This window comes from Sapajus apella, unplaced genomic scaffold (genome assembly GCF_009761245.1).
Source record: "Sapajus apella isolate SASKATOON/1434 unplaced genomic scaffold, GSC_monkey_1.0 scaffold14, whole genome shotgun sequence".
Lineage (NCBI taxonomy): Eukaryota > Metazoa > Chordata > Mammalia > Primates > Cebidae > Sapajus > Sapajus apella.
In genome coordinates, this window is record NW_022436954.1 from 11,984,555 (window position 1) to 12,007,034 (window position 22,480).

Sequence of the window (22,480 nt, forward strand, 5' to 3'; positions counted from 1 at the left end):
TTTCCCATTGAGGTAGAAGTTAACAATTCTGACACTGCTATATATGTATACGTGGATTAAGCAATTAAGTGAATGTGTGAGAGACGGCAGGCGTCATGCTTCTCAGTGTTTGGAGTTAGAATTTACAGATAAGAAAGGCATATACACATATGTGTACATATACATATATGAGTAAATACATTCACATATATTTCTTTGCCCTGTCAGCTGTGGGGGTTTAAAAGAAACAACACCCCAGTAGCAAAATGAGCATATCTAGTACCTAGATCTTGCTTTCTAATACCATTCTTCATTAAAAGTCTCTGGGTGTTCCACGGTGAGCAGATCTATGCAAACCTAATCCCAAAGGCCAAAGAAACTGAGAGGCTAAAGAAAGAGGCGGACAATTACAGTTTCTCAGAAAGAAACATTTAATAGGAACTTACAAACAGAAGCAATGTTTCCAGCAACCACTAAATTGCAGCACTCACCCTCCCCAAAATATCCTTTATATAGCAAGCCTTTTTGGCAAAACATGTAGCTGGTCACATCTCAGACTTTCTTGTGAAACACTTGACCACTGGGGAGGTTAGCTAAGCATCTTTATGAGGGGTTATCTGTACTACCGGCATTGTTTAAAGACATTGCTGCAGAATATCTTGGTACGCAGGAGTCAAGGAGCAGTCACCATGGCAGCTGCACTTCAAGATGACATCACCCTTGCAATGCAACAGGCTGTTTTCCTACACTGCACCACTTGAAACCAGCCCTTACAATCTTAAATGCCCACCTTTTCTGTGATAGTCCCTGGACCTAGACGGAGGGTGCTTGATATTGTATGGCTTTAGTAGCATGGCACTGGCAATGGAAAACAGATTGGGTCCAGTGGAATTCCAGATGAGGGAGATTTGCAGGCTTGGCTGAATCATCTATATAGTCTTCACAATACCATGAAGAAGTAAAACAATGAGAAATACATAACATTCATAATTGGAATAGAAGAAATCTAAATAAAGTAATATGATATTTAAGATATCCCTTGCCTTAATAGCCTATAAACATGGGAAGAATGACTATTGTCTTCTGAATTTCAGGACCCATGTATTCTGACAGTTTCAGTGACATGAGGATTTTGGAAATTCTAAAAGATTCTGAGATCATTTCTAATCAAGCATTTAGCTCCTAAGTTAGCATTAATGACAACCCCAACTTTTGCTACTGAGTGACCTTCACATTTTGCTGAGCACTTGCTTTCCTTATGTCAGATGTAGAGAATAATGAGATGAACAAATTTTGATTCCTGCACTGTAGCAAATGAATTTACACAAAAATATAAAAGATGAAAAAAATAGTGATTACATTACTTTCAGTGTCATGAAACTGATTATTATTTAATCTTGTTATTCTTCACTTCGCTTGACTTTAAAATATTGCAGGTTATAGTCCATCTCAGTGTTGTTAGGACTAATTTCTTCATGTGCTTAAAAAGGTGCCTGACAGATAGGAAATGGTTAATAGTATTATTATGGATAAAACTGATCATTTCGGAATTTAGATGCCTATGAAAAATAACTCCATAAGCCATTCCTTTAAATCTAATAGACTGAATTCTCATAAGTCCTCATCACTCATCATTTCTATATCCTGATGGCTTACAAATACCTCTTCATACCATGGTTTATGTCTTTGCTTAATATCAAGGAGAATGGATTCTATAGTAGAGCCAAACTCGATAATACTACGAATCTCATGTTGGTAGTCATAAGCAAAGCCAGCAGCATGCATGGCTACCAATGAACCTTTTGAATCAAACACTGGGGAGCCAGAAGCCCCAAAGAAAAACTCAGTGTCATAGGTAATCACATCAGGGTTGTGAACTATTTTCTGGAAACTTCTTTGAGTGTACATATGAACATACTCTGGACTTTCTGCTTCTTTAGCCTGAATACGTTCCTGACATTTCTTTGCTCGCTGATCCTGAGGGATCACAACACAAGCATCGGTTTGCTTTTTTTCTCCATATGGATGGCCAATAATATGTATTAACCCACTAAGCGGCACAGGAACAATTCCATTATATAGTTCCATAGGTACTTGTTGTCCATTTTCCTTCAGTTTCAGTACAGCATAGTCAAGCTCTTTATCATGTATCTCAAACCAAGATTCAACGAAAAAGCAGTTTGTTTCCTTTTCGTTTGGCTCTTCATAACCAAATGTTACCCTTACACATTGACCAATTACGTCTGCCCACTTACTTGGCTCTATTTCTTCTCCTACAATGTCATCTATTACATGTCGACAAGTTAAAATGAACAATCCTTTAAAAACAAAGCAGGTGGCACAACCTGTAGTTGCACCGTCCCAGTATAAGTGCCCAACTGAGTCACTGAGATGTCCAAGAAGTTTCACTACTTTTACAGAGTAAGAGCTTTTTGTTACTTTCCCAAAGTTTGTTCTATGCAATTTAAATAATGTTTTCCCATTTTTTCTTTTCATTTTTTTCTTGAAGTTTTCCCTGATTTTTTCACTTTCTCTTTTCAAACTGGGGTACTGAGATATGATTTGTTCTCTCAACACACAGGTGTTTCTTTTCTCTGACTCAGGATTCTGAGGACTTGCTTCACTGGGACGCGTTCTGTTCTCAACCTCAACCTGGAAGAGTTTGCCTTCTAATTCATCAACTGGCTGGGTATTTTCTAAAATGGAGTCATGGTTTTCAATGAGTTTCCAATCATCATTCTCCAGAAAGGAACGAAATCTGCCATCCTTGCACAGAGCATCCTTGATGGTTTCTCCTTTGAAGGCATACACACAGAGTTTGTACCCCTTTTTGTGAAGCTTCCCACATTTAACAATTTTTCTTTTATACTTCCCAATTCCAATTGCATGAATGTAGAATTTGACACAGTCAGTTGATGTCTTGTCATGCCGGCCAAATACTTGGTTATCTTTTTTCTGCTTACTTTTACTTTGGGAAAATGTAATGACCACATGGCATCTTTCAGGAAAACAAGTGAGGGGCATTCCAAGGTTTATGTACCCTTCGATTCCTTCTGCACCACGCACAAGCATTTCTTGGCCTTCATGAGTTTCTATCTCTTTTCTGACAGCCTGGAGAGTGTTGAGAGCCATATATAAACTACCATTCTCATTATGTGTGAGCCTATGTTTCATTTTTTGGTTTTTCTTGTGATTTACATCCAGGGTAACATGTATTATCTTATTTTGGGGCATGGTCTGGTCTTCTTGATTTTTCTTAGGTGAATGGAATTGTTGAGCCTGGGTATTAGTTATGTCTCTTGGGCCACATCTAGACACCATCCTCATTTGAGAAGTACTCAGATTATTTTGCTCCTTAGAGACCTAAAAATAAATGTTAGATATTTTAAAACTCTGAATGCAACCCTAGTCTTTTGGTTCTCTTTTCAGTTATGCAATTCATAAAAGTACTATGAGAAACTCAGAACCGATCTAAAAGGGCCAGCGAATAGAATTAAATCAGTGTTTGACTTGGGATCCAAAATGAAAGCTGAGCTTCCCATAACAGCTGTGAGACAAACTCTTGATACTACTATACTAGTGAATTTTTCTAAGAAATGTGAGGGAAGAAACAATTTTTTCCCAGGTGCATCAAAAACAGAGGTTCTTAAATGTCCACTAGTGGCTGGGCATGGTGGCTCATGCCTGCAATCCCAACACTTTGGTAGGCTGAGGCAGGCGGATCACCTGAGGGTCAGGAGTTCAAAAGCAGCCTAACCAACAGGGTGAAACCCTATCTCTACTAAAAATACAAAAATTAGCTGGGTGTGGTTGTACATGCCTATAATCCCATCTACTCGGGAGGCAAAGGCTGGAGAATCACTTGAACCTGGGAGGTGGAGGTTGCAGTGAGCCGAGATCGCCCCATTGCACTCCAGCCTGGGCAACAAAAGTGAAACTCCAACTCAAAAAAAAAAAAAGTCCACTAGTATTCAAAATAGTGTTATTTCGGGTCTTCTTTAATATCTTCAGCTACGTAATTTTCATATTTTCTGAGGACAATGATGAATTACAGCCAAAAATTTGTTCTTGAAATACTGAATTCATCAATAAGCTAAAATAATTTATTATAGGCATTACATATAAAACAAAATCATGATTATTTAACTAATCGTTTGGTTATAGTGTAGTTATTTGTAGTAATAAATACTTTGATTCACCCAGCATATATCATGAAAACTCAAATTATTTTCTCTAGGATATCAACTAATCCCGAAATTTTATAAAATAAAGAGGAACAAACATGACTGTTCTGTCCTTTTGATGGAGAAACTAAGGCACAGAAAGTTTTTTTGAAGGTATCTTCTAGGGCCACATAATAACCAATAAATAAAGTGAATATCAAAATTGCAATTTCTAGTGCAATTATTTTTTCCATTGGACTAGTGTATATATTCTTTTTTGTAAACTTTGTATTTATGATTGCCATTTTTGTAGGGCATTATCGTAAGAAACAGGTGGAGTTGGGGAGAGGAATTAAATAAAGAGGACTAATCAAATAGTTGAATCTCGATGAAAAATTAGAGTATCTGTTTCCTATGTCTAAAAGACATATTTTCCCCAAGTCATATTCATCATGGCATGGGTACCAGCTGATGTAGGTTCATATGCCAGCCACGCCCCTTACTACCAATGGGAATAACAATGACAGAAATATTGTAAAGATTAAGTATAGCATTATTGTATGGCAATACCTAGCACAGTGACTAACACATAATATATTAACATTTGTTTTCCTTCTTTATACTAATATTGCAGATCAAAAATAAATAAATAAAATGGACTTAAGCTAATAGAGATTTACTCTGGGTATGCATATAAACGAGCATTCCTTCAGTCTAATGCTGTCAGAAACATCTTTGTCATGTACCCTATTGGAATACTATAATAAACTTCCTATTTATTCAAATGATTCTTGGGCAGATATAGACCCTTCTGAAAGGGGAAGAGGAATAGGATACAGTAATTAGCTCTGTATGGAGTAGGGCAGAAAAAAACATAACCAAGTTTGCCTTAGACTTTTTAGATATATTCTAGTTTTCCAGAATCAGGACAAAAGAAAACAAGTTGAGAAATTGTAAGCTTCACACTCAAATGCTTAGCATTCCTCTACCTTTTTTCTTGATAAATTCAAAGAGTGTTTTAGACTTAGGGAAAGATACAATGGTTTGATATGATAACAGAGCCCAATCAATAGAAAAAGGCCCAACTACATGGCATTAAACTTAACTCCAAGTCTCACTTCATTCCTGCCTCAAGCAACGACTCACTTTCCCTCTCTCCTCCAATAAACAAATTGAAGATTTGTCAGAATTCTTCCTAACTGCCTAACGAGGTTATGATAAGAACAAATACATAAAACATTGTTTTATAAACTGTATTCAAATGTAGCTTATAATTATGATTGAATATATCAGTCATATTTCAAATGGTATATGTTTTCATGCTATGAAATAGTATTTGTTTTGGTTTATTACATAGTTTACTGTGACATATTGTATTGAATTTATTTTGTTGTTTTTCAAGGAATATGACAATAGTTTTTTATTAAAGACTGCTTTGATATAGCCAAGATATATATTACAACTCCCTTCTCCGTGCTACCCCCAAAATAGATAAAATAAGTAAAAATGATTTTAACTTATTTAATATTCCCAACACACAAGGTAATTTATTGGCAAGAAGAACTATAAAATCCAATGTCAAGGATAGCTAAGTCTAATATTGGTAAACAGTCAGGCTTCAGTATCCATGGGTTCTGTATCTACGAGTTCAACCAACTGCAGATGGAAAATATTCAGGGATATTTTTAATTGAAAAGTTTCAGGAAATTTACCTGAACTAAATATATATATATATATATATACACACACACACACATATATATATGTATATATACACACACACATACTTGTCATTGTTCCCTAAGCAACATAGTATATCAACATTTTATATAGCAATTACCTTGTATTAGGTAATATAAATAATCTAAAGATGATTTAAAGTATACGGGAGCGTATGATACATTATATGTCAATAATATGCCATGTTATATAAAGGACTTAAGCATTCATGGATTTTGGTATCCAAGGGATGTCCTGGAACAAATCCCACAGAGGTATCAAGAGACGACTATATTACATAAGTAGAATTTACAGACATACCGGAGAAAAATAGTGCTCGATTTTCATATTACATTTTTCACTGACTGAGTGCTTCTGTGACCTCCGCTTCTTACAGCTCATGATGGCTTGAAGATGAATGGATGGTTCAGCTGAAACACTAACTTCAAATTTTCAAGTTATATAGTATCTTCAAAGCTGTCATTAATTGTACAGAGGAAAAGATTAGCTGATATCCTATGTCCCACCTTTCCTGTTGAACTCCAGCCTTGCTCTCCCTGGAGATGTCACCTTAGCAAATAGTTTATTCACCAACTATAATCACCCCAACAATAAAAGCTCTCTTTTCAAGAACACTGTGTGTCAGGTACTTTATGAAAGTTATAATAAACACTTTATGAAAATCATACTAAACACTTTATGAAAATCATCTCTAGTTGCAAGTTCCCATAGATACCAGGAAAATTAGGTATATCAACACTTTGCTGACAGAAAGTATATCTTAGAGAAGGTGGATGAGCTGTCAAAGGCAGAGCTACGTGGCAGAGATGGAATTCAATGGAGGTATAAATACCTTACAGAATAATTTTCAGTTGGAAATTTCAAAAAGGTGTTCTAGTTACATTGATGTTAAAATCTGGTCTCCGTTTAAGATGAAGATGGCAAAGGAAGATAAAATTACAGGGAAGTGGTGAGGAAAGAGCTCATGAAAGAAATTTGGAATGAGATTTTAAAAAGAAATCTGGGACGTTTGCCCAGAATGATAGTCAGAAACCTTAGTTACTGCTTTAGATATTTTTGTTTAAAGAGGTATTTTCCTTCTATCTTTCCTCTGATGTCTCCCTAAAAAAGAGATAAACAAACTTTAAATAAAATAGCGATACCTTCAATAGTAATAATTACCACTAGAAAGATAAATACCATTGAGGAGAGCAGCCATGTCTATCCTTAGTACCTCAATATCTAAAACAATGTCTGGCACATGCAAAGCCCTTGGAAAAGATACATTTGTAAAAATACATTCAATAAATGAATGGAGTAGGGATATGGTATACCATGCCGTGTTCTAAATGCTTTTCATCAACTACTTCATGTAATTCTTACAACCCTATGAGATAGGTATTATTCATCTCACTTTACGGATAAAGAGCTTGAACACCCAGAGAGCTTAAACTTTTACTCAAGGTCATAAAACTGAGAGAACATACTTTCAAGACTTTTTAGTACGAACAATTTATTACAGGAAAAAGAGAGAATGGTATAATGAACCTCTGTTCATTTTTTAAATCAACATATATAATAGTGAAACAGTAGAAGAACTAAAAAATCTAACTATTTTTGTTCAAGGAGGCCTTTTCCCATTCATGCATAGAGGCTAGGTTAATTTTAGAGCAGAGATTTAATATGTAAAAACAGTAGTCATGTGATTTTGAAAACTAACTCTGGGATTAAAGGGAAAGTACAGTATGTAAACAGCTATGTGTTGCTAAAGATTTCTAGGAGCGTTGTGACCTGGAGAATCTTTGGATAACTTCCATTTGAAAAGAAACACAGGGGCTAGAACATAAGTCAAACAATAACACATGTAAACAGCCCAGGAAATCGACATTCTATACAGACAGTTTATCTGTTCTCTCCAACAAATCAAGGCTCATTGGAACATCAGGACAAAGACATTCCCAACCTTCTTTGACTCATGATGGTGCTCATGTCTGCAGTCAATGGTCACCTCTTGATTGTAACTCCTTTCTGTTTCCCATGCCTTTAACATAAAGAGCCCAAATCTTGCACTAACTTTGGGATGCTATTCTACCATATTCTCAGTTTGCTGGCTTGCCCTCTGAAGGAATCTGCTTTTCGTCCCACCAACTCTCATTTCTCATGTTTGGCTTTTGAGGTGTGAGTTGCTAAACCTGGGTTTGGCTACCCTAACACTGTCCTTTTATTTTACTAGATTATTTATGTTACAGCTAGAGACATCATGACATTGAAACTCTAATGGTCACTTCCCATCTCTAAAATTAAATACTTTTTCTTTACATAATCATAATACTGATTTACTCACACCAAGATCCAGCTGAGGTACACAGTTTCCTTTATATGTCTTATCTTATGGTAGAAAAAGCATTGATTTGTTGAAGAGAACAGTGAAATTGTTTCTATACAATGTTCACCTTCTGGGTCGTTGCTTAACTTATGTTCTAGCCCCTATATTTCTTGTTAAATGGGAGTTATCTAAAAGTTATGTTTACCCTCGTAACCGTTCCACTATGGAGCAAGAGTCCTGGTTCTCTAGTTTACTGTCAGTGAACGACTAAGGAAATTCATTTAGCCTTTCTGAGCCTCAGTTTCTTGTTTGTAAAAAGAAGCAATAATTCCAAACAAGATAAGAAATACGGAAGTGCTAAAACAATGTTAGAACTTCTAAGACCATCTGAGTTCAAATATCAGGTAGCCACTTACTAACTGCATGACCTCGGGCATATTAATTAACTATTTTTCCTTCATTTTCCTCACCCTAAGATGGGAATCAACCTTGTTGTGAAGATTAAGAAATACAACGTGGGCTTGGCACAGTGGCTCATGCGTGTAATCCCAGAACTTTGGGAGGCCAAAGCTGGTGGATCACTTGAGGTCAGGAGTCCAAGACCAGCTTGGCCAACCTGGTGAAAACCTTTCTCTACTAAGAATATAAAAACTAGCTAGGCATGGTGGTGGGTGCCTGTTATCCCAGCTACTTGGGAGGCAGAGGCAGGAGAATGGTTTGAACTTGGGAGGCAGAGGTTGCAGTGAGCCAAGATCAAACCACTACAATCCAGCCTGAGCAACACAACGAGACTGTGTCTCAAAAAAAGTATATATATACATATACATACATGTACGTGTGTGTATATATACATATACATATATATTACATGCAAAGCCCTTAAAACACTGGTCTGTATGTAATAGGTTCCCCAGTAAATAATCTAGCAAAATAGAAAGGTGATATAAATGTTATCAGTATCAATACACTTACCACCGGGGTACTCTTTAAACAGCAGAGAACCTAGGAAAATTAAAATAGAAAATATATAATTGCAGAAGTAGGCTATGTTGCAAGATTCTTAAATGCAGGAACTTGCCCAACCGTTAAGAATAGTTGCCCAACTATTAGGAAAATCTGGGGATTCACTGTGTCTGTTAATGATGTCTCATTTTATGAAGCTTGAGAGAGGATCCAGGTGCTTTAGGAATGATTAACAGACAGACTAAAAAAGGAAAATAAAATGAGCAGAAGGAAACATGAATTTTGCATGTACTTGAGCAATCATGGTGGAAATGGGCAAGAGGTTAAGAAACCACTCCAATATCTTCCCTCTCCCTACATTGTTTTCAGTATTCAGGATGAATCAGGTTATATCAAAATATAAAGTGCCCTTAGCTATCCTATTCCAACCCCTGTTTTGTGCTTGAGGTCAAAGTTCTACTTACCTTAAGGACTTGCTTGACTTCCTACAGTAAAGGGATAAAGCAGAGCAGCCTGTCCCATGGGGTCCATGTCCAGCCTACCTGACAGCTCCCCTTAGGAATCTGTCTGTCTCTCATCTCTCCTACCTTCTCTCTCTGCTCCCCACTCTCTGCTTCTCTTCCTGTCCTCTCCTCCTTCACCCTCCTCTTCCTGCTTCTCCCCACCCCAACCCCGCCACCCTTTCTGCCTTTCCAGGGGCAGAGGTTGAGGCTAACTCTAAGCCTCTTCCAATCCCACCACACCGCCCCACTCCCCACAGCACACAAGGGGACTAGCAGCACCACCGAAATAAAATCTGTGTCCTCCGGGCTCCTCAGATGGGTGGCGCAGTCAGACCCTGGCTTCCGGGCATCCAGCTCCTTCCCCTCCCAGCCTGGACTTGAGCCCGCCGCGGCCGCGCCCGCACCCTGAAGAGCAGGGCCCTGTATGCTGGCTCACTGCGCGCCTTGGCAGCACTCGGCCTGGAATCCAGCGCTCAAAGCAGGTTCCCTCTTTGAGGAAGCAAAGACTCCAGAGCTCCAGCTGGGCGGGAAACAGAGCAGGTGGCGCGAGGAGTTTGAATCGCCCGCCTTTTGGGAACCGTTGTCTGCCAACCAATTGGTTACTTTCTTTCACTTTTAAATCAGCCACGTCTCTTCCCACCTAAACCGCCATCTCTCCTTTCTTTTGCTTCTATGGACCGCTGGAAAAGCGGAGAGACTGGCTGTTCCGGGGGCCTCAGGTAGCTACATCTACACACCACTTGCAGTACAAAATTCCAAGTCAGCCCCAGAACCAAAAAGTAACTCACCTAAGAGGAAGGTCCGTTCCCACCAAGTCTCAGAAGCCTGCACTCGTGACTTTTAGGCACTTTCCCCTCCAGTTCCGTGGGATCCAGCACTTCGGTCGGAGAATAGAACCCACCTACCGAATGGCTCGTCTGGCCAATGGACTTAAAGATACTGGAGTTTGTCTTCTCTCTCTAGACAGCAACTCACCTACTGCGGAGGCGGATTGGCTGCGCTGGGGACACCTGCCGGCGTGCTTATAGAAAAGAGTGATTGGGAAGGCGAGGCCGAGGGAGTGCGCCAACCTTACCCAGGCACAGCGCTCCTCCTTGACGCCGCGAGCATGACCCTGTCTCACTGGGCCCGCTGCCCACGGCGGTCCTTGCCTGCTTCTATTCTCCCGGTTTGCCCAGTCCGGAGTAATGGAAAGCGAAAGCGTCCTACTTTCCGGTAGGTTGGGCTGGGCAGGGCTGGAGAGGGAGCGGGAAAGCGCAACTCAGGAGTGGGAGGAGCTGGGACGCTGGCGGCAGAGCCACTGTGTCAGCTTGAGTCTCGCGCTAGAGAAGCGGAGGTGGAAGTCGGGGCGCAGGAATGTGGCTGTCCCCTTCTATAAATCACGGCTGGGGAGGAGGCGCGGAGGCACCAGGCTGTTTTCTGCAGCGCGCCATCTCCTGTGCACACAGGAGGCCCTGAGGCTAGCTCGGTGGGTGGGGAGATTCAGGCACTTCCCAGGGGTCCCCGGCATGCCCAGCAGGTGGGATAGGCCCTGCGACTAGGTCAATCACGAAGAAGCCATGGAGGCAGGAAGAGTAAACGCCCTTGTCATAAATCGATTCTTCAAAACGTTCAATATGTGCAGACTTTTATGGTATGATGAAGATGATATGCGCTCTAGGAATTTGCGTCTCAAAGCTGAAGATCAAAGAAGATTGGAGAGGTTTTGCAAGGCAGCCTGGTGTTTAAAGACCTGTGTTCTGAATAGCTGGATATTGGAGAAGGGGATCAGGGTCACAAAGGGGACAACTTTTATGCAATTGATAGAGGAGTATATGATTTATATAAACTAATATGTTTGAAAGGTTTGTTAGTAACTACAAAACACATGGGAATTGGCCTTAAATGCCTGTACAGTACACCAAAAGAAGCTAAAATTACTGCTTCATCTTCTGTGGGTTCTCTGGGTTTTGGATAGAGTAACCTTAAAAAATATTTGAATGCAGACTTTTTCTATGAGACCCACTTTTGGAATCTTGTGCATTCTACATTCAGAAAGGGTAATCTCAGCTAGTACCCAGTATCCAAACAGTAGCAGCAATAGTTCTACCCCAGAGACAATTTTCTCTCTCTCCTTCCTTCCTTCCTACCTTCCTTCCTTCCTTTCCTTCTTTTTCTTTCTTTCTCTTTCCTTCTTTCTTTCTTTTCTTCTCTCCTTCCTTTTCTTTTCTCCTTCCATCTTTTTTTGTCTTTCTCTCTCTCTTTTCTCCCTCCCCCCTCCCTTCTTCCTTCTTTCTTTTTTGCCTCTTTTACATTTCAATTTGTAAGGAAATAGTGACTAAAGGCCGATAGGCTTAACAGTCTAAAACACGGGTGTTAAGAATTGAATATACTAAAAAAAAAAAAAAAAAAAAAAAAATTGAATACACTGATAAAATTTGTTTCCAAAGGAATGCTTATACACTTGGTGGAAGTGCAAATTAGCTCAACCATCGTGGAAAGTAGTGTGGCATTTCCTCAAAGACCTAAAAACAGAATTACCATTCAACCCAGCAGTCCCATGACTGGGTATAGACCCAAAGGACTATAAATCATTCTGTCATAAAGACACATGAACATGTATGTTCCTTGCAGCACTGTTCACTGTTATTCGCGTCCAATGGTACCGAATATTAAATACATTTAATAAAGAGATCTTCCAAGCAGGCTTTGTGTGGGCAACAAGGCCGTTTTATTTCTTGCTTGGGTGCAAGCGGGCCAAATCCGAGAAAGGACAGGCGAAGTGGGTAAGGTGGGAATTGGCTTTATAGGTTGGGGTAGTTTCATAGGGGGTGGGGGCATTGCAGAGTAAGATCAGTTACAGTGGTGAGGGTAGGGGCAAGGAGTGTACATGACCACAAGTTAAGTTACAACGGCGGGTGGGGTGAGGCAGAAGAGCAGTTAAGATGGCAGGATGGGTGAGAGGTATTCACATGATCATAAGAACAGTTAAGATGTCCGGGTTGGGTGAGGGGGGCTTGTCTGGGGAAGCTCTGCTGGGCAATCAGGGACAATGGTGAATGCAGGTGGGCGGGTGGGAGATCATCAGCCAAAGCAAGCAGGACTTCAGACTTTCAGGCTCCAGGCTGCATATGGAGACCTGACATTCACAACAGCAAAGAAACAACCTAAATGCCTGTTAATAGTAAACTGGATAAAGAAAACGGATTATACCATTGAATACTATACAGCCATAAAAAATAATGAGATCATGTCCTATGCAGGGACATGGATGGAGCTAGAGTCCATTATTCTGCTGCTCTGTTTATGTGTATATATATATATATATGTTTATATATATAAATATATGTTTATATATATAAATATGTAAACCACCAGGGTCTATGTGCCCAGTTCCTGAACATTGCACCAATGAATTTTACCTAACATTTAGATGGCAAATGAATCTTACTATAACCACTCGGAACCACTGTGTGTCTGGTACCTCTTGTGGCACCCATCTTTGGTTCAGAGGGATGGAGGCACAGGTCATAGTAAAGCTCAAGCAGCGATATTCTGAAAGCAGGGCTTTCAGAATTGGAGACTAGAAGGGCTCGCTTTACTTATATATATAAACAGAGCACCAATGGCTTTTAAAATAAATTCAAATAATAATAGAAAGCAAAACATCTTCATGCATAGTATAATCTTTTTTCTACAAGGCCTTGTTTTAAAAATGTGTATAAGGTTATATACTTTTACGTATTTTATATAATTTCTTAAAGGTGCATTATCAAACCAATATTTTCCAGCCAGGGTATCATATTGAAGGGTGATAGTAAACACTCCAAACACACCATCTGTCACAAAATAATTATGTTTATGTGTTTTATGGTTATCTGTTTCCCATAATAAAAATCATAAATGATATGAATTATTGATTAAAATTAATGTTTATAGACTATAAACCTATGAAAAGCCACAAGAGCATTATTTTTACATGGTTTTCAAGAAGTCAAATAACAGTGTAAATTTTGAGTATAACAGAATTCATTTCTGTAGCAGAATTACAAATACAGGAATTATAAATACAAATGATACTCCATTAAGTCCATTCTGCTTTTAACTGTGCGACTATTTACAGTCAGAGGCAGGAATAAAAAAGTTTATATAGGTGTGGAAGAAAATTCATCCCATGGTTTGACCTTGCATGTAAAAAGTAATTTCTTACTATCAAGAAATGGGTTTTCCCAAATCAAAACAAAACAACAAACAAGCAAACAAAAGCGCAAGAAAGAGAAAAAAAACCTACTTACTGACGGTGACTTAAGTTCAGAGGAAAAACCCTTTGCAGCTAATGTTGGAAAAAGTGTGTCCCTCACAGATTTAGCCTAAGAATGAAGAAATTGGCTGGGCGCAGTGGTTCATGCCTGCAATCCTAGCACTTTGGGAAGCTGAGGCAGGCGGATTGCCTGAGCTCAGGAGTTTGAGGCCAGTCTGGGCAATATGGCCAAATCCCGTCACTACCAAAAATAAAAACAAAAAGTTAGCCTAGCCGGGCATGGTGGTGCGCACCTGCAGCCCCAGCTACTCAGGAATCTGAGGCATGAGAATCGCTTGAACGTGGGAGATGGAAGTTTCAGTGAGCCAAGATTGCACCACTTCACCCCAGCCTGGGTGACAGAGTGAGACTCTGTCTTCAAGAAAAAAAAAAAAATTAAGAACAACAACAGAAAAAAAAACAGAAAGAAAATGTTGGAAAAATTCTTGGCTGGCTTTACAAGGTTGGATGCAGCCCACAGCAATCATGCAGCAAAGACAAAGTACTGGAGAAGCCCCACCTGGAGGTCCTCACCTTTAGCTGGTTTGTATGGCTCCACTCCATGTAGCTGTTGGAACACCAGTCTCTCTAATGTGCTCAATAGATAGCTGTTTTCTTCCAGTAATTTATGTCTATGACCGTAAACCTAAAGTACCCTTTTAAAAGTTTTATTCAGTCTTTTTGGAGGAAATTTTTTGTGCATGCCAGATATAGTGTCAAGCATTGGGACTGCTAAGATAAATATAACATTGTCCTCACCATCAAGTCACAATCTAGTAGGTGAGTAGAAGTTAAAAAAAAAAAAAGTTATAACCATAATACAGAAGTGAACATGCTGCAGTGGTAGCACAGAGAGGGCTTCAGGGATGCTGTCACAGAGGTGATAACATTTGAGATACAGATTCCAAATTCAGATCTATTTGCTGTTGTAAAATTCCAGGGTGTATGTGCCCAGTTCCCGAACATTCCAGTGATGAATTTTACCTAACATTTAAATGGCAAATGAATCTTACTATAACCACTCCAAACCACTGTGTGTCTGGTACATCCTGTGGGACCCATCTTTGGTTCAGAAGGATGGAGGCACAGGTCATAGAGCACAAGTCATAAGCTCAAGCAGTGATGTGACAGGGCTTTCAGAATTGGAGACTATAAGGGCTCTCCTTATTTGCATGCTATTTAAAGATAAGTTTTTGCAACTGATATACCCTATTAAACACTTCCAGGCATAACTCAGTGGAGATTTATTTGCAATAGTAGGATCAGGGGATTTGAAATCTTTAATGTGTGTGGTAGCAGGAGGAGTACTGGGTTCCAGCATTTAATAAGAGAACCCATGGCTTCATGAAAGTGTCTAAAGATAAAATTTTTGTTAAAGTTATACTTTACCTTTGGTTGTACAGTTGTTTCTTTTAGTTTCAATAAAATCTAAAACAGGAAATGTCAATTCACATGGTCTGGTAGTGAAAAAATGAGTCTCATACTGAGAGTGGGACCTAATGCTCTGCTATTCAGGAAGTAATGAAGAAAGAAGGCTCATCACTTCAGTGAACTCTGTGAGCCCTTGAACGGGCTTATAGGTAAATGCTTATAGTTAAAATATGTATCTCCCATTTTAGTATTGAATAGAATACTGTCACATTTTTCTCATTAAATCTACATTTCAACTGTCTTTCTTGATTAATTTTGCCAATAAAAGCTCCTTACCTTTTTATAAAAGTTGGAGATTTACATTCATTTTTCTCTAGCAAATTTTGTCTTGTAGGAAAACTTAGAAACCCAGGATGATAAAACCTTCTTCAAAAGAGACTTTACCATTAATTTTTGGAGGCAGCTGGGTGGGGGCTACTAGTAATCCTAGATTATATTAACCTAATCAGGATTGAGATGATTTCAAATTGACTGGTGCCCCTGTGAAGGCTGGGATATTTATGGAATATTTTTATTCTTTGGGTACAACAACATTTTACCCATCCAAAATTACTAGGCTGCCTACAACTTGACAAGCTTTAGACTCTTAACTTTTTCCTCCCCCAGTTTCATGATTCTAACTCAAATGTCTGGTCAGATACTCAACCATCTCTTCCAAATTGTCAGGTTCCCAAAAGAGCCACACTGATATGGTTTGGGTCTGGGTACCCAGCTAAATCTCATCTTGAATTTTAAGCCCCATAACCCCCAAGTGTCAAGGTAGGAACTTGGTGGGAGGCAACTGGATCATCAGGAAGGTTCCCTCATGCTGTTCTCATGATAGTGAGTGAATTCTCATAAAATCTGATGGTTTTATAAGGGGTTATTCCCACTACACTCTTCTCTCTCCTGCCACCCTGTGAATAAGGACTTGTTTGCTTCCACTTTACATGATTGTAAGTTTCCTGAGGCCTCCCAGCCGTTTGGAACTGTGAGTAAATTAAACCTCTTTCCTTTATAAATTACCAACTTTGGGTATTTCTTCATAGCACTGTGAAAACAGACTAATACAGGAAATTGGTACCGGGAGTTTGGGGCGCTGCTACAAAGATACTTGAAAATGTGGAAGGAACTTTGGGACTGGGTAACGGGAAGAGTTTGGAACAGTAGGGCTCAGAAGAAGACAGGGAGATGTGGGAAAGTGTGGAACTTCCTAGAGACTTGCTGAATGGTTTTGACCAAGATACTGAGAGTGATACGGACAATGAAGTACAGGCTGAGGGGTTCTCAGATGGAGATGAGGAACTTACCTGACACTGGAGCAAAGGCCACTCTTGTTATGCTTTAGCAAAGAGACTGGAGACATTTTACCCCTGACCTAGAGATCTGTGGAACTTTGAACTTGTATTAGTTCATTTTCATACTGTTAAGAAGTATCTGGGACTCAGTAATGAGGTCAAAAGATCAAAGGAAAGAATTCACCCTGTGACAAGAGAATCTAACTATTATATGTATGTATAACTGTATTATAAGCATGTAAAATGACCTCACTGAAGGAGGTGAGAAACAAGATGGTGACTGAAATAACTTTGGGAATGAATGGAGTATGTAAGACTACAAGCACAGAAATTGCACATAGGCACTGCATTTTAGTTGATAAAGTTATTTCCCATTGAGGTAGAAGTTAACAATTCTGACACTGCTATATATGTATATGTGGATTAAGCAATTAAGTGAATGTGTGAGAAATGGCAGGCATCATGCGTCTCAGTGTTTGGAGTTGGGATTTACAGATAAGAAAGGCATTTACACATATGTGTACATATACATATATGAGTAAATATACACACATATATTTCTTTGCCCTGTCAGCTGAGGGGGCTAAAAAAAGAACACCCCAGTAGCAATGAGCATACCTAGTACTTAGATATTGGTTTCTAATACCATTCTTCAGTAAAAGTCTCCAGGTGTTCCATGGTGAGCAAGTCTGTGCAAACCTACCCCCAAAGGCCAAAGAAGCCGAGAGGCCAAAGAAAGAGGCTGACAAATACAGTTTCTCAGAAAGAAACATTTAATAGGAACTTACAAACAGAAGCAATGTTTCCAGCAGCCACTAAATGGCAGCACTCACCCTCCCGAAAATACCCTTTACATAGCAAGCCTTTTTGGCAAAACGTGTAGCTCTGGTCGCATCTCAGACTTTCTTGTGAAACACCTGAACACTGGGGAGGTTAGCTAAGCATCTTTATGAGGGGTTATCTGTACTACCAGCATTGTTTAAAGACATTGTTGCAGAATATCTTGGTATGCAGGAGTCAAACAGCAGTCACCATGGCAGCTGCACTTCAAGATGACATCATCCTTGCAATGCAACAGGCTTTTTTCCTGGACTGCACCCCTTGAAACCAGCCCTTACAATCTTAAATGCCCACCTCTTCTGTGATATCCCTGGACCTAGATGGAGGGTGCTTGATACTGTATGGCTTTAGTAGCATGGCACTGGCAATGGAAAACAGATTGGGTCCAGTGGAATTCCAGATGAGGGAGATTTGCAGGCTTGGCTGAATCATCTATATAGTCTTCACAATACCATGAAGAAGTAAAACAATGAGAAATACATAACATTCATAATTGGAATAGAAGAAATCTAAATAAAGTAATATGATATTTAAGATATCCCTTGCCTTAATAGCCTATAAACATGGGAAGAATGACTATTGTCTTCTGAATTTCAGGACCCATGTATTCTGACAGTTTCAGTGACATGAGGATTTTGGAAATTCTAAAAGATTCTGAGATCATTTCTAATCAAGCATTTAGCTCCTAAGTTAGCATTAATGACAACCCCAACTTTTGCTACTGAGTGACCTTCACATTTTGCTGAGCACTTGCTTTCCTTATGTCAGATGTAGAGAATAATGAGATGAACAAATTTTGATTCCTGCACTGTAGCAAATGAATTTACACAAAAATATAAAAGATGAAAAAAATAGTGATTACATTACTTTCAGTGTCATGAAACTGATTATTATTTAATCTTGTTATTCTTCACTTCGCTTGACTTTAAAATATTGCAGGTTATAGTCCATCTCAGTGTTGTTAGGACTAATTTCTTCATGTGCTTAAAAAGGTGCCTGACAGATAGGAAATGGTTAATAGTATTATTATGGATAAAACTGATCATTTCGGAATTTAGATGCCTATGAAAAATAACTCCATAAGCCATTCCTTTAAATCTAATAGACTGAATTCTCATAAGTCCTCATCACTCATCATTTCTATATCCTGATGGCTTACAAATACCTCTTCATACCATGGTTTATGTCTTTGCTTAATATCAAGGAGAATGGATTCTATAGTAGAGCCAAACTCGATAATACTACGAATCTCATGTTGGTAGTCATAAGCAAAGCCAGCAGCATGCATGGCTACCAATGAACCTTTTGAATCAAACACTGGGGAGCCAGAAGCCCCAAAGAAAAACTCAGTGTCATAGGTAATCACATCAGGGTTGTGAACTATTTTCTGGAAACTTCTTTGAGTGTACATATGAACATACTCTGGACTTTCTGCTTCTTTAGCCTGAATACGTTCCTGACATTTCTTTGCTCGCTGATCCTGAGGGATCACAACACAAGCATCGGTTTGCTTTTTTTCTCCATATGGATGGCCAATAATATGTATTAACCCACTAAGCGGCACAGGAACAATTCCATTATATAGTTCCATAGGTACTTGTTGTCCATTTTCCTTCAGTTTCAGTACAGCATAGTCAAGCTCTTTATCATGTATCTCAAACCAAGATTCAACGAAAAAGCAGTTTGTTTCCTTTTCGTTTGGCTCTTCATAACCAAATGTTACCCTTACACATTGACCAATTACGTCTGCCCACTTACTTGGCTCTATTTCTTCTCCTACAATGTCATCTATTACATGTCGACAAGTTAAAATGAACAATCCTTTAAAAACAAAGCAGGTGGCACAACCTGTAGTTGCACCGTCCCAGTATAAGTGCCCAACTGAGTCACTGAGATGTCCAAGAAGTTTCACTACTTTTACAGAGTAAGAGCTTTTTGTTACTTTCCCAAAGTTTGTTCTATGCAATTTAAATAATGTTTTCCCATTTTTTCTTTTCATTTTTTTCTTGAAGTTTTCCCTGATTTTTTCACTTTCTCTTTTCAAACTGGGGTACTGAGATATGATTTGTTCTCTCAACACACAGGTGTTTCTTTTCTCTGACTCAGGATTCTGAGGACTTGCTTCACTGGGACGCGTTCTGTTCTCAACCTCAACCTGGAAGAGTTTGCCTTCTAATTCATCAACTGGCTGGGTATTTTCTAAAATGGAGTCATGGTTTTCAATGAGTTTCCAATCATCATTCTCCAGAAAGGAACGAAATCTGCCATCCTTGCACAGAGCATCCTTGATGGTTTCTCCTTTGAAAGCATAGACACAGAGTTTGCAACCCTTTTTGTGAAGCTTCCCACATTTAACAATTTTTCTTTTATACTTCCCAATTCCAATTGCATGAATGTAGAATTTGACACATTCAGTCGATGCCTTGCCACACCAGCTACGTATTTGGTTATTTTCCTTCTGCTTACTTTTACTTTTGTAAAAGGTAACGACCACATGGCATTTTTCAGGAAAACAAGTGAGGGGCATTCCAAGGTTTATGTACTCTTCGATTCCTTCTGCTCCATGCACAAGGATTTCTTGGCCTTGGTGAGTTTCTATCTCTTTTCTGACAGCCTGGAGAGTCTTGAGAGCTATATATAAGCTATTATTCTCACTGGGTGGGAGCACATATTTCATATTTTGGTTTTTCCTGTGGTTTACATCCAGGGTAACATGTATTATCTGATTTTGGGGCATGGTCTGGTCTTCTGGATTTTTCTTAGGTGAATGGAATCTTTGAGCATGGGTATTAGTTATTTCACTTGGGCTGCCTCTAGACACCATCCTCATTTGAGAAGTACTGGGATTAATCTTTTGCTTTTTAGAGACCTAAAAATAAATGTTAGATACTTTAAAACTCTGACTGCAACCTTAGTCTTTTTTTTCTCTTTTCAGGTATGCAATTCACAAAATTCCTATGAGAAACTCAGAACCAATCTATGAGGGCCAGTGAATAGAATTAAATCAGTGTTTGACTTGGGACCCAGAATGAAAGCTGAGCTTCCCATAACATCTGTCAGATAAACTCTTGATACTACTACTGTAGTGCTTTTTTTTTTTTTTTTTTTTTTTTTTTTTTCTGAAAAATATGAGAGAGGGGGCCAGGCGAGGTAGGTCATGCCTATAATCCCAGCATTTTGGGAGGCCGAGGCGGGTGGATTACAAGGTCAAGAGATCAAGACCATCCTGGTTAACATGGTGAAACCCTGTCTCTACTAAAAATACAAAAAATTAGCTGGGCACGGTCATGTGCCTGTAGTCCCAGCTACTTGGGAGGCTGAGGCAGCAGAATTGCTTGAACCCAGGAGGCGGAGGTTGCGGTGAGCCGAGATCGCCGTTGCACTCCAGCCTGGGTAAGGAGCGAAACTCCGTCTCAAAAAAAAAATATATATATGAGAGAAGAAACAAGTTTTTCCCAGGTGCATCAAAACCACAAATTCTTAAAAGTCCACTAGTGGCCGGACATGGTAGCTCATGCCTGCAATCCCAGCACTTTGGGAGGCTGAGGCGTGTGGATCATCTGAGGTCAGGAGTTCAAGATCAGCCTGACCAACATAGTGAAACCCTGTCTCTATTAAAAATACAAAAATTAGCGGGGTGTGGTGGCATGTGCCTGTAATCCTAGCTACTGAGGCTGAGGCTGGAGAATCACTTGAACCTGAGAGGTGGAGGTTGCAGTGAGCTGAGATCACGCCATTGCACTCCAGCCTGGGCAACAAAAGCAAAACTCCATCTCAAAAAAAGAACGAAGTCCACTAGTATCTGAAATAGTGTTAATTCAGGTCTTGTTTATTATCTTCAGCTATGTAATTTTTATATTTTCTGAGGACAATGATGAAATACAGCCAAAAGTTTGTTCTTGAAATACTGACTTCAGCAATAAGCTACCACAATTTATTATAGGCAATACATATTAAACAAAATCATCATTATTTAACTAATCGTTTGGTTAAAATATACTTATTTGTAATAATAAATACATTTATTCACCCAGTATATATCATGCAAACCTCAAATTATTTCTGTATTACATCAATTAATCCCAAAATTTTATAAAATAAAGAGGAACAAACATGACGGTTCTGTCCCTTTGATGGAAAAACTAAGATACAGAAAGTTTTTCTTATAGGTGTCTTTTCTAGGACTACATAATAATCAATAAATAAAGTATCAAAATTGCAATTTCTAGTGCAATTATTTTTTCCATTGGATTAAAGTATATATTCTTTTTTGTAAACTTTGTATTTATTTATTTATTTTTTTTGGCATATGAATGAAAATTAAGTTTATTTGTTATTTCAAATCTTTGGAAAACAATTGAAAGCAAAAGTCTGAGTGGTGACTTGAACACCTTGTACAGAAAAATCTAAATGACACTTGATGTGTTAATCTAAAAGGATTATGTCAAGAGAATTCCAAAAGCAGAATATGCAAATGCTGCTGTTGTCTCTATTAGTCAGCCGCCTCAGTGATTTCCCACCATGCTGACGGCCGGCCCGTGGGAAAAGAGAGCCCGGGTGGCTCTCCAGGTGTCATTGTGAGATTTCATCAGGGATGGCTCTAAGAGACCCATTGAGATTTGAGTATATTCTTTTATTGCTGCAGCTACCTGTTCTCAGTTGAGGTAATGTGAGAAGCAGGCTGGTTGAGAACCCTGCTAAGCATTGAGGATGCTCGTTGTAAATGCCCTCACACACCCATACAAACATGCATGGGAAGAAACATAACCGATTTCTTACAAAGAAACAAGTACATATATGAAACACAGCCAGATTTCTTCCGTTTAGTAGGTAAATTCCTAATTTGATAATTAAGAAACGATCTCATCTTATGCTAGTCATTAGTAAAGTCAAAGTAACAATATTCTGCTTCCAGTTACAGCCTAAAGAAGCCTGCATTACAGGCACATACATTGTCACAGTCACATGCACTGCGGATGAAAAAAGGACTTGATTTTCTT

General features: G+C 39.0%; 2 protein-coding genes and 2 long non-coding RNA genes across 10 annotated transcripts in view; 2 read left to right on the forward strand and 2 right to left on the reverse strand.

Moving 5' to 3' along the window:
* Positions 1–392: 392 nt before the first annotated feature.
* FAM111A (family with sequence similarity 111 member A) lies at positions 393–10,884 on the reverse strand. Of its 6 annotated transcripts, XM_032282118.1 has the most exons (5): positions 10,805–10,884; positions 10,442–10,663; positions 9,160–9,189; positions 6,183–6,300; positions 393–3,342 (listed from the first exon to the last, which is right to left on the reverse strand). In XM_032282118.1, the coding sequence occupies exons 4-5, from the start codon at positions 6,261–6,263 to the stop codon at positions 1,591–1,593; spliced, it is 1,833 nt and encodes a 610-aa protein (XP_032138009.1). In that variant the 5' UTR covers positions 6,264–6,300; positions 9,160–9,189; positions 10,442–10,663; positions 10,805–10,884; the 3' UTR covers positions 393–1,590. The 6 variants fall into 6 exon arrangements, with proteins under 6 accessions (XP_032138009.1, XP_032138007.1, XP_032138005.1 ...); XM_032282116.1 differs by lacking the exon at positions 10,805–10,884 and having other exon boundaries at positions 10,555–10,642; XM_032282114.1 differs by lacking the exon at positions 10,805–10,884 and having other exon boundaries at positions 6,183–6,338; positions 10,442–10,621.
* LOC116554280 overlaps positions 8,953–22,480 on the forward strand; it is a 25,206-nt gene continuing 11,678 nt past the window's right edge. The window contains exon 1 of the long non-coding RNA XR_004270147.1: positions 8,953–9,092. This is a non-coding gene — a long non-coding RNA (uncharacterized LOC116554280). The remainder of the gene's footprint in view (positions 9,093–22,480) is intronic.
* On the forward strand, positions 10,324–12,077 carry LOC116554281. The gene is made up of 2 exons (XR_004270148.1): positions 10,324–10,412; positions 10,617–12,077. It is a non-coding gene; the product is annotated as an uncharacterized LOC116554281 (long non-coding RNA).
* Positions 17,396–22,480, reverse strand: part of LOC116554269 (protein FAM111A-like) — a 9,956-nt gene continuing 4,871 nt past the window's right edge. The window contains exon 2 of one of the 2 annotated variants that reach the window (XM_032282111.1): positions 17,396–20,345. In XM_032282111.1, coding sequence (XP_032138002.1) covers positions 18,595–20,345 — 1,751 coding nt within the window. In that variant the 3' untranslated portion in view covers positions 17,396–18,594. Of the gene's footprint in view, positions 20,350–22,480 lie in introns of both variants that reach the window. The other variant, XM_032282112.1, reaches the window with a different exon arrangement.